General features: G+C 47.3%; 1 protein-coding gene across 3 annotated transcripts; it reads left to right on the top strand.

The window, feature by feature from the left end:
• The first annotated feature begins 334 nt into the window (after positions 1-334).
• LOC142887746 (actin filament-associated protein 1-like 2) lies at positions 335-11814 on the top strand. 3 transcript variants are annotated; one of them, XM_076025595.1, is made up of 17 exons: positions 337-789; positions 1463-1515; positions 4956-5090; positions 5187-5264; positions 5343-5398; positions 6749-6860; positions 6951-7174; positions 7290-7469; positions 7557-7649; positions 7980-8049; positions 8295-8524; positions 8595-8701; positions 8881-8998; positions 9500-9587; positions 9662-9828; positions 10758-10868; positions 11313-11814. In XM_076025595.1, exons 2-17 carry the CDS (start codon positions 1500-1502, stop codon positions 11337-11339), a joined length of 1812 nt encoding a protein of 603 aa, XP_075881710.1. In that variant the 5' UTR covers positions 337-789; positions 1463-1499; the 3' UTR covers positions 11340-11814. The 3 variants fall into 3 exon arrangements, with proteins under 3 accessions (XP_075881711.1, XP_075881710.1, XP_075881712.1); XM_076025596.1 differs by lacking the exons at positions 10758-10868; positions 11313-11814 and adding an exon at positions 9932-10224 and having other exon boundaries at positions 335-789; positions 9662-9881; XM_076025597.1 differs by lacking the exon at positions 1463-1515.
• Positions 11815-11956: the final 142 nt, after the last annotated feature.

Genomic DNA, 11956 nt, shown 5'->3' with positions numbered 1-11956 from the left:
TACGATGCAGGCAGTTGCAGGTTCCTGCCCCAGGTTTTCACTTTAGCTTGTCTCTCTGAAGCGGACGAGGTCAGAGGTCAGAGGTCAGACAGCGACCCGCCTCCCTGGAGCCCCTCTGCTGCTCTACATGCCAAACCACTGAATGACGTTACGACTTTAGTTGTTGGTTGTTGTTTTCATATCAGGATGCAGGTGATGTAACAGATGAATGGTGACGTGAATGATTAACCATGAGTTACAATAAATAAAAAAGAGAGTTTCTATTTGCTGCGAGGCGTCTTCCTTCCTTCCTTCCACACCTCACATCCACACATATTAGCCCAGGCATGGGAAAACTGCGGCCCATTAAGCTTCTTAATCCAGCCTGCTGAATTTGAAGAAATTATATTAATAGTCAGTTAGTCATAAAATAGCTGCATTTCATCCAATTTTTCACTGTTTTCAGAGTCATTCCAATAAAGAGCTAAATACAAAGACACTGATTTGGTTGTAACTTTGCTTTGGTTCATTTTCAATTGACATTAAAGCAACATGCTATGTTTTCTAGCTGTCCCTCATACATATTTATAGGCCCCACTGTCAAATTTTAGAACCCATTGTGGCCCACCAGTCAAAAAGTTTGCCCGCCCCTCATTAGCCTCACCACGACTGAGCACTCTGGATCCGGTGCGGTGCAGCTTCGAGCCCTGGCCAGTGGGGGGCGTTGCCGCCCTCTTGAAGCCTGTTGTGGCCCAGCAGGCTAGGCTAACTCATAGCTTCTCTCCTGCAGCAGGTGGACCAAAGGCTCAGGTCAGTGTTGTGATAATCTGTGTTATTCTCGTCATCTCAGCTTCAGAGCAGCATCACTCACGATGGGAGCGCTCAGCCGCACTTCCCAGCGCTGGGCCCACTGGTTCCTACTGGTTCCCACTGGTTCTTACTGGAGATGTAAATCTTTAGAAAATACATCAAAAACATCAGATAATTTCATGTTGTAAATGCCTGAGTATTGTAGTTCAGTCGCCCCCCAAAACAAGAGGACGTGGTGCGGGACTATTTCAGGAGGGATGTACATTTAGTGGTTAGCAGGGATATTTGTGGCAGCAGTATGTGTGTGTGTTTGTGTGTGTGTGTGTGTGTGTGTGTGTGTGTGTGTGTGTGTGTGTGTGTTGGTGGGCTCTGACTGCCAAACACACACACGATGCAGATTATCACCAGACACATGAGACAGTTTTTTTTTTAAACACAGTGGGGATGTTTTTCACACGAGACTGACGGCCCCTCCCCAACTCACCGGCCCCTCCCTCCCTTCCTCTGCTGCTGCTGCTGCTGCTGCTGCTGCTGCTGCTGATGTCACCAGGGGGCGGGACCCCAGCATCTGAGCTGAAACCACTTCAGAGCCGGAGGCAGCGAGGAGAAAAAAAACACACAACTTCTCTCTCTCTCTCTTTGTGGGATCTGCTCACTCGCTCGGATCCTTCAGCAGAGACATGAGACTGGAGCCCAGCGGCCGCTGAGACATGGACAAACAGAAAGGTACCGCAGCCTTCCTCACTTTACCATTAGCAACATCAGCAGCATTCGCAGGAACACTATTCACTTCGAAAAGTTTTTTGGGAAATGTAGAAAATTTCATAAGTAGCAACAAAGATAATGTGGATGTTTTCAAAGTGAAGGTTTTTTTTTTTTTCTAAAGAAAAATGAAGTCCAAGAGTTTCTAAGAAGTGCTGACACGTTGTGATGTTGAGGGAACAGATGTAAAAGTATTCACATTCTGTATTGAAGCAAAGTACAGATACTTCTTTATGAAAGAAGTACTCTGGAACAAGTAAAAGCACTGATTCAATACCTGGAGTCAAGTAAAAGTAAGAAAGTTCTGAAATGTTCTCCAGTGAAAAAGTAAAAAACAAAAACAAATTTGTTGATCATTTTGCAAAATGAAAAAAGTTTTTTTTAGTAGTCTTGATGTCGCAAAATAGTTATGAATAGTGACCTTGGATTGGATGTTGACACTTTATTTATTTATAACTTGTTTATAACTTGTTTATAATGTTTTTATAACTTTTTTATAACTTACTTATAACTGAACGTTATTATCTGCATGTTTATATTTCTCTGTACTGACAACGTACTCAACAACTCTAAAATATCATTCACTTTTATATTGAACTACACAACAGTAGGGTTCAAACGGCTCCACTACAGCAAGTACAATAAAAAAATGATAAAAAGTGATTTTACTTTGAACAGAATTTATGTCTTTTAAACACTTTTAAACACAAAGGTAACCAGCATGATTTTCTAATGCAAGGAGTAGAAAGTAAGGATGTTTGTGTACAGGTTCAAGGAAAAAGTCAGCAAAAAAAGAAATACCCAAGTAAAGTAGAGATACCTGAAAAAAATCAACTCAAGTACAGTAATGGAGTATTTCTGGAAGGCAGTAGCTTGGCTGGTTCGACGCAGGAGAAACAGGAGCCGCCGACTCGATGCTGCAACACAAAATCGATACACAGTTAAAACAGGATGTTAAAACCGGACGTTAAATCTGGACGTCTCCGCCACGGTCCCGCCCCTTCTGGCGCAAAGCTTGGCAGGCAATGGCAATTTCAGTGCTTTTTCAGGGGTCAAAGGTCGAGACAGCTGAGCCCCGCCGGACACGACACTTGAACTCAGAGACTCAGAGGAGACCCAACCAATCCGATTGGCCGGAGGTCATGAGGTCGTATTGGCAGCGGAGGCTGCGTGGTCTCCGACTTGGCGTGCCGTCATTGGACGATGACAGCAGGCCAACAGTGTGAAGGGCCGAGGCCCAGGTTCTCAAACACCTCGTCATTTGAAAAACAACTTCTCAGAATTCCAAGACAAAGCCGAGTCTTCCGATCACTCTGCTGGTATGTTAACTGTTCCACCTCCACGTCCTTCCTCCCTTCTTCCCCTTCGACCGCTATCGTCTTCATCGCCACTTCCTGCCGCCGCTGCTGCCCCCTGGAGACCAAACTAATGATCTGTTTATCCAGACAGTCCCACGGATCTGGACTCACAGGCAGAGACCCTGTGTGTGTGTGTGTGTGTGTGTGTGTGTGTGTGTGTGTGTGTGTGTGTGTGTGTGGGCTCTTCAGAGTGTAGGTTTGATTTCAGCTGGTTAAAAATTCGAACACACACACACACACTCTCACACAGCTCCATCGGTCTGAAGCTGACTGATGTCATAATCTTTTTTTTTAAATACACTTCAGTAAAGAAAGATCAGTGTGTGTGTGTGTGTGTGTGTGTGTGTGTGTGTGTGTGTGTGTGTGTGTGTGTGTGTTGTGCAGCATCAAAGCCAGAGACAGGAAGTGATGCTGATGCTCCGATAAGATGCGTTCAGAAACACAAACGCCGTCCGCAATCAATCTTCTTTTTTTCCTGTTTCATCCTCCAGTCGTCTCCTCGGCAGACACACAAACGTCTCTGTTGTTGTGTGTGTGTGTGTGTGTGTGTGTGTGTGTGTGTGTGTGTGTGTGTGTGTGTGTGTGTGTGTGTGTGTTTAAATCAGCAGCGCATGCTGATATCAGCCGGACCTTCTCCTCCCACTCGGCGTGACAGGACTGTGTCCGTCTGTCCTTCTGGAACAACCACCTTCTGTCAGCTCGGCTCCTCTTTGTTCTTCCCCTGATCTCCTCGTCCTTCAGAACCGTTCGGAACTTCGCCGACTCCAAATTCTACGAGGCTCTTGTTCCAGCGAGAGTGAAAGCTCAGATGTTTGAGGGTGCAGGACATTTTTCCAGCGTGAGCTTCTTCCTTGGTAGACACACACGGCGTTAAACATTGGCAGCTTATCGCTGTGTGTCCCGTCCCGTCCGCTGACGGCAGAAGGTCACAGCGGCTCAACGGCCTTTTTCATTGGCTCAGTCATTAACAGATAAACGGGTGTGATCCAGGCGGTGGTGCTGGTTGGAGGTGTGGATGTTTCCACGGTGAGGTCATTTTTCAGGAGGGATGGGAAGGTTCCGGAAGCTCCGGTCTACTGCTGCAGAGAAGGTTCAGCTGGTGCTGCTGCAGCTTCTGGTCTCCTGGTGATCTTCACCCCTAGAATTGTGCAAAACCTAAATATCGCAATAAAAAGCTGGTAATGGAAACACCTAAACTAGATGTTTCACGCTAGTGCGTGTTGGTTCCTGGCGAGTCCAGATGTTCCTCTAGGTCTCAAACATCCAGTCGGACGAGTTTCAATAGAACAGTGGAGACGCTGTGGAGCGGATCCATCTCACTGAGAGGCGTCTCGCGACCTTCGGGGGTCAGAAGAACACAACGTGTGTGTTCACGCCGCAGCCGCAGAACCGACAAGAGCTCCGTTCAGAGTTGGGTTCATGTTTTATTAACCTGCTGACGACAAAAACCCACTCTTCAGATCCCCCCGGTCCGTCCGTCAGATCCCGCTCTGACCTTTGACCTCTCATACACAGAAGACTCATTTGTCAAACGGATTCTTGCATGAGGTTCAGTTTAATGTGTTTACGGCGTCACAGCAGTCAGTTTCACCAGAACATCACCAGTCCTGGGTCTTGAGTCTTCGAGGTGACTTCTTGAAGACTCTCGTCCTTCAGTCCAGTTTCTCATCATCTTAGTTGTTGAAGTGGTCAAGTTTATTGGTTTGCTGGTCATGTGACCACGTCAGCTGACTGTGTATATGCCAAAAAAGTGTTTCCATGACACTTTTGCAATATACCTCTATATGGATCCGTGTGAAAAACCACCTTATGAGAGCCTCAAAACCTTCGTATCTGAGATGTTTCTCCAAGTTGAGCTGTTTCCATCACCAGGTTTTATTGCCATATTTAGGTTTAGCACAATTCTAGGGGTGACGGAAACGCAGCAAATGAAAACAGGTTAAATTCAAGACTGACTGAAACTGAGACTGACCAGCTGGAGGCGCTTCAACCTCTGACTGAGGAAGATAAAGTTGTTTTTTTCTCTTTGCTCCGGTCCCTCTGCAGTGCTGTCCAAGCTGATCTGGGACCTGCAGTCCTTCCTGTCGGTTCTGGACTCGGAGAACCTGAGCTACATCGCTCAGGCTCAGAAGAAATCCATCTCGGAGCTGCTGGCCAAGCTGCAAACCAGCGATGCTCCTGGTAGCTCCCGCCGTTGTTTGTAGCATTGTTGTTGTTTTCTTGGTTGTCGTCGTCATTGTCACCCCGCTGACCACTCTACTCTGCTCTGCCCCCCAGTGGAGGATGCAGAGTACATGATCATGAGCTGCCCGTCGCTGTCTCCGAGTAGCGAGCAGATCGACGCACCTGCACCAGGTAGCGGCCAGCACGGTGTGGAGCGCTGTGCTGCGTTCAGGGACAGTTTGAAATGACAGTCACTGTTTGTTTTGACAGAAGCGCTGCGGTCGTCTGAGCTGGTCTCAGACTCGGTGCTGCGGCTCAGGAACGGGGTGAGTTGACTCACACACACACACACACACACTCACGTCCGGTTGTTCAAGGTGGGATGCAGAGGATTTATTCCAGGGTCCCCATCTCCAGTTCTTCCTTCTGCAGCAATTCTGAGTTCCTAACTGTTTGGCCTAGAGAGGTCGCGGGTTCGACTGTGGCTGTGGGCGTGGCCTGTGTGGGTGGCGTTCGCATGTTCTCTCTGTGTCTTCGTGGGTTTCCAGCGGCTTCCTCCCACGGCCCAAAAACACCCAGGATCGGCTCGTTTGTGACTCTAAATTGTATGTTTTGCCTGTGTGTGTGTGTGTGTGTGTGTGTTTGCTTGTGTGTGTGTCTGTGTGATGGCTGAGAGCGTTGTTCAGCAGCTCTCAGCCCGGAGATGATTGATTGCAGCAGATTCACCCGTGCTGGCCCTCCTGCGCCGGCTCTGCCTGCTCCGCTGGCTCTCTTTCATGTCCAGAAAAGTCGTTTTCTGGAAAGAAAAGATTTTTTTTTAGATAACGGTGCAGCGGGAGGAGGAGGAGGAAGTTTGTGATGTGGGTCAGTAATGACAGACTGCGAGCTCCTGAGGTTTGGGAGGAGACGGCAGGCTCAGTGTGTGCTCGGGTGCGTGCGCGTGTGAGTGTGTGTGTGCGTGCGTGCTGGAGGGAGTGACAGGATGTTCCGTGTTTACATACGAGGCCATCTCCCCGCTATCTGTCGTCCTATTGGTGGAGAGCCTGGCACGGGGAGGAAGTGGTCACTGATGGCGGCAGATTAGCATCTGGTCTACGTGATGGATGGGCCCGATACACACACACACACACACACACACACACACACACACACACACACACACACACACACACACACACAGCAACCTGGTGCCATGGGAACTGTGTTTGAATGCTAATGTTGCGTTTGCTGACTACCTTCAGCTGCAATTTCACAGACGGCCAGTCAGGGTGTCGGCAGGTTGTGAGTTCGAGTTCCACCAAAGCTATAAAAACTTGTTATTAAACTGTTTTGTCTACTATGACACAAGCTGCGTCTCCATGACTGTATTTCGCAAAATGAAAGAAAACATTTCTAAAATTTCGACAAAGTACAATTGCGATTTTCAGGCGTTTCCACTGAATGGTGTGAAGCGCATAAGCTGTCGTCCCCTCATCTCGTCATCAGTGGAAAAATCAAAAAAATCAAAGTAATTCTACAATGTATAATGGCCTAATTAAGTACTCAGTATCGGTATCGGTGAGTACTGAAATGCAAGTACTTGTTTCCAACACCTTCTGTGAAAAAGTAGCTGGTTCGCGAGCCGGAATCGCTAGTTCCGAGACATTGTTTCCCATCTCAACCACTTCCTCCCTCAGGGCCCTGTGGTGCCACCGCTGCCCCCCGGAGGCCTGAGAGGGGACGACGATGATGAAGACACCTATGAGGAGGCGGAGCCTTACGTCACCGACACCACCCTCTCCAACACGGGTGCGTAAGCCTCGAATTCCTCGCACGATTCCCGTAAATGTCGCATCCGCCTGTACGCCTGCGGCTGAGACGTCTCCGTCGTCGGCACAGAGAGGGCGGAGTCAGACAGCAGCCACTACGAGTCGTACGGTGACGACGACGACGATGACGACGACGAGCCTGCCAAGGACAGAGCTCACTACATCCAATGGAGCGCCTCCCAGCCCTGCCTTAGACCCGCCCCCGAGTCCCGCATCTGCGGCTACCTGTGGAGGAGGAAGTGGCTGGGCCAGTGGACCAAGCAGCTCTTCATCATCCGCAACGACGCGCTGCTGGTGGGAGGAGCCAGCGCACTACTGTCACTCACCTCTTCACCACCAGGGGGAGACATTTGGGTTTTCTTTTTGCCAACATGTTCCTTGTGTGTGTGTGTGTGTGTGTGTGTGTCAGTGTTACAAGTGTGCGCAGGACCTGCTGCCTCAGCTGGAGCTCAACCTGCGCGGCTGCCAGCTGGTCTACAAGTCCAAGTGCAACCGCAAGATCCAGCACCAGCTCAAACTGGCGCCACTGGGCTCAGAGACGCTGGTGCTGGGATACAACAGCTTCCAGCAGGCCGACGAGTGGAAGAAGGTGAGTGGCGGTGGCAGGACCTCCTTCGCCGTTCTGCAGCAGACGGTTCAGACGTCGCTCAGCTCTTTGTCGTGTTTGTGCGTCCAGGTGATCGAGCAGGTGAGCGTCGGGGCCGAGGCCGAGGCCGAGAGTCGGAGCTTGTTGTCCTTGAACCAATCAGATCAGCCGCTGTCCTGCAGGGTGAGACGCGCACCAGACAAACGCGAGGAGCAATTGGAACAGTGTTTCTCAACTGGTGGGTCGCGACCCAAAAGTGGGTCACGGAGCTGGCTAGGCAGTCGGATCATCGGGCATTTTTTTTTTTGTTCGACACACAATTCAATTCACTCATTTCAATATTTTATTTACCGGGCCTGATAGAAAGTGGGCCAGTGTTTTTATTAACAATAAACTTGGGTCGCGACTTCATTGTGAGAAAAAAAATGTGGGTCTTTACACTCCACCAGGTGAGAACCACTGTGATAGAACATCCCATAATGTGAAAGTGAATTAAATATTGCGTGTCTTCAGTCCAGCACAGTCCAGACTGACTCTGAGGAGGAGAAATCTTCGTCCGACTGCAGCACCAATAAACACAAAGGTAGCATTCTTTTTTTTATTTGTAATAATAATAATAGGTTCAAGGTTCAAGGTAACTTTATTGTCAATCCTACAATATATGTGACACATACAGTGCAAATACAGACATTATTAGAATAAAGATAAATGTGAATTTGCTTTTTGAGATCTACAATTTTAAAAAAGTCAAACAGAAACCAGAAGCTTTGATTGAACCTCAGACTGGGTCGACGTTGACCTCTGACCTCCGTCCGCTGTGGTGGACAGGTTACCTGAGCGTGCTGATGAACTGCCAATGGCAGAGCCTGCTGTGCCGGGTGGAGGCGGGGCTACTCAACATGTTTGGGGAGGAGGAGCTGGAGAAGGACACCAGCCGGGAGCGCTCTCCCCAGTACACCGTGCAGCTCCGGGGGTGCGACGTCAGGGGCGGGCCGGACACCGAGCGCTCCTTCAGGATCACACTGAGCATGCTTGGTGACCAGGTGGCCGTGCTGGAGGTGAGTTGGGCGTGAAGGTTGGGTTTCAATTCCAGCCGCACCGTCGCTCACGGGTTCGTCCGCCGTCCAGGTGGGTAGCAGCCAGGAGAAGGAGCGCTGGCTGAAGCTGCTGCAGGACGGAGCTGCAGCTCAGGGACCACATGACGACACGCAGGAGAAGACCAGCAAAGGTCTAAGGTAGCAAAGTTGTGACCTTCATTGGCAAAAAGCTTTTAAAGCTTGAGGCCTCTGGGTGATTTATGCACTTTGGAATAATGTGATTGGAGAAATTTGAGTGGTGGTGCAACAGTTGGACTCCACGGATCAAGGATTGGAATTTTTTTCTCTCTCTTTCTCTTCCCGGTTTTCCGTCTCAGTGGGCTGCAGATTAGAAAGTTTCCCACCTTCAACACCTACATGGACGACCCCTTTCACCTGAGCCTGACGAGCCGAGAGCAGCCCATCTACTCCAACACCTCTGTCCTGGAGCACAAGGTAAGTTAGCAATGGGGCTGTCGGCAGCACCAGGGGATAAAAATCGTTTCAAAGATGCTCCAAAACAACAGGATGGAAACCCTACAATTCATAAGATGAATGCAATGTCTTCTCTTTCATTCTCTATGGCTCTGACTATGGACATTGCAGTTTCTCACTCAAGGCATCAAAACTACGTATGAACACACATTGAATTATGGAGGAAAGAACGAAAAACGTTTTATATTTAATTTCTTCAAAATAGCCACCTTTGATAAATAGCATATTTAGAGTTATTGATATATATATAGCTCATTTTTTTATGTCTTCAGTATCTATCTATGCAAAAATATTGCATTAGACAGTGCGTCCAAACATTTGACTGGTAGTGTAAGAATGAGGATTAATCAAAATTGATAGTTTTGTCACTTTTTTGTCCCCAATCATCTGTTTGTCATATTGCAGTAGTGAGTTTTGACACTTCAGATGATGATCAGTGTGATGTGTCTGTCATTGCTTCAGCTCTGCAGCTCCAAGGATTCAGTTCGCTGCAGCTCAGTGTCGTCCAAAGACTCTGTGACCTACAGCAACACCGTCTTCACCAAATACAGTGAGAATCATCCAAACGCAGAAATGCATCAAATCTGCAGGAGAACATTAAAAAAAAATTGTTTTGTATTTCAGACAGGAAGTCGGTGGAGATGGAGCGAGGCGTCCAAAAGCTGGAGCTCACTGGGAAGGGGGCGGTGCAGATGAGGGCGGGGTCAGAGATCAATCTGGCGTCGGCCGGGAAGCAGAACAAACGCACCTCCTTCAGACAGTCGCTGGCCGTCTGCACTGAGCGCGCTCAGGTGGAAACGAGGGCATACTAAGCTAACAGAAACATCCACTTCACTTCACCCGTGTTAAGTTCAAATGCTTACACAGAGTCGGCTTAGGAAATAAAAAGCTTAGTTTGCCGAGTGAACCCTGGACCTGTAGGCTAAGCTAACACACAAGACTGCTTAGTTTTGCCCTGCAAATTAATTTGGCTAAGCTAACCCAAACTACTTTATTTATTTTATTTTCATATTTTATTTAACAGGGGCGATACATTCAACATTATCACAAGAAAGAGAAAATGTGCTGCACATAGGACGTCTAGCTTGAGCTAATTTGCAGTCTTGGTCCCTGGTGAGGCTTTTAGAATACAATACTGAAAAACCACTTAAAATGAAATGATACAAATGCAGTGAATAATGATCATTGATCATAATAATAATAATAATAATAATAATAATAATAATAATAATAATAATAACGGTTGCAGTTGTCAATTACAATGTTTAACTATCACACAAAACCTCTTCAGTTCTGTTTGGGATTTCATTTCTCCGATGGTAAGGAATTCCATAGGTGTGCACTTTGCACTGAGAGGGATGATTGGCCAAATGTCCTGCATCTTGGAATTTGACAGTTCTGCTTGGTTCTGCTCCTTGTCATTGTCCAAGAGTTCTCTGTCTTTTTAAAGATCTGTGACATCACTTGTGGGTTCAGTCCATTTAAACACTTCACACTTTGGTAGGCTAACATCAAAATGCCTTGGTTAACTCAAGCCACTGGAAGTTCTGTGTCAACACCAACTTTATTTTGGTATGTTTAGTGAGTGAGATGTGTTGATAAGGTTTTCACACAAAGTGAACATGGTTTAGTGGACGGAAAAAAAATACTTTTGTGGTTTCGGCTGCCAAAGGTTTGTGAATGTTTTTGCTAAATGTGGTTCTGGTGTCACCTGATCCAGGCTGGTTTCCTGAATCCTTTGCTGCGACGAACCGCCTCCGCCAAGAACTCTCTGAGACGAGCCCCATCAGCGCTCTTCATAGAACACGGGAAGGTTTTCCAGAGGAGGAAGGTCCGAGTTGCACTCCCAGACTTTAGCTACTGATTAGCCCAGATATCCCACATCAACAGATGGCACTGACGTAAATGATTAAGGTTCAAATTATGGTCAAGCTGGATTGGAAAGATTATTTTCTACACTCTTGCTAAAGTTAGCATGTTTAGCCTTTTTACTAGCTCACTAATATTTCATCAATGTAGTGATCCTAAAGGGAGTATATGCTTGCTGTACGGAAGTCTTTGTTTGAAAGAGTTTTAATAGAGGCCTTTGTTGCCTCGTAACCCCCAAAATTCCCATGATGCCCTGGGGTTCTTTAAACGCCTGTTATTCATGACCCTGATGTGAGAGTTCAAAGCAAACGGAGGTCAGCAAAAACAAGTTAACCAAGAAGTTACACGATGCTCCTCAACAAGCTGTCCACTGAAGTGTTCATGGTGCTTTCACTGTCATTGTCAGGAGTGGGAAACCAAAGCTGCTGCATGAATGGTCCGATGCGTTGACTCCTGCCACCATGGACACCGCTGGCCTCTCCGACATGGCCTCGCTGACATGGCCTCTTCCCATCTGTGCAACTTCAGTTTCTGTAATCCAAGCATAATTCACATAAAATGATGAAAACTACCCCAAAGTGTAAAGAAATGCAGGTGTGGGAGCAAAACATGTCTGATGAATCGCTGATCATTTAAGCTGGAGACACACATGAAGGCGCTCACTGCCTTTTTTTTTAAGCATCCTGTTCTACTAATTCCAAGACTAATTGATGAAAGGCTGCTTTAGAAAAAAGCAACGGCAACATTCCTTTGCAGTAATCTATGCAGTGTGCTTGTGTCGGTACTAAAAATGCATCGCCTATATCTTGGTGCTGTAACATCAGAGGAGCAGCAGCAAACACAGAAGCAGATCAGACATGTGTACAGTGTGTTAACTTATGATTGCGTTTGTCTGTGAGAGCTAAAAATATCCACTGTGCTCAGTCTGATGACGTTTTGTTTTAGGTTTTTTGGCAAATGTCAGCTGATGCTTTCCTTTGATTCCACATGAACTCTATGAGGTGACTCTGTTTTATAAACAGTGCTGGAAGGCCAAATGCATAGAATCCC

This window comes from Nelusetta ayraudi, unplaced genomic scaffold (genome assembly GCF_046127955.1).
Source record: "Nelusetta ayraudi isolate G7.1 ecotype Tasmania unplaced genomic scaffold, CSIRO-AGI_Nayr_v1 ptg000018l, whole genome shotgun sequence".
Classification (NCBI taxonomy): Eukaryota; Metazoa; Chordata; class Actinopteri; order Tetraodontiformes; family Monacanthidae; genus Nelusetta; species Nelusetta ayraudi.
Note: the sequence above shows the minus strand (reverse complement) of the source record. Positions and strands in the feature narration are given on the sequence as shown.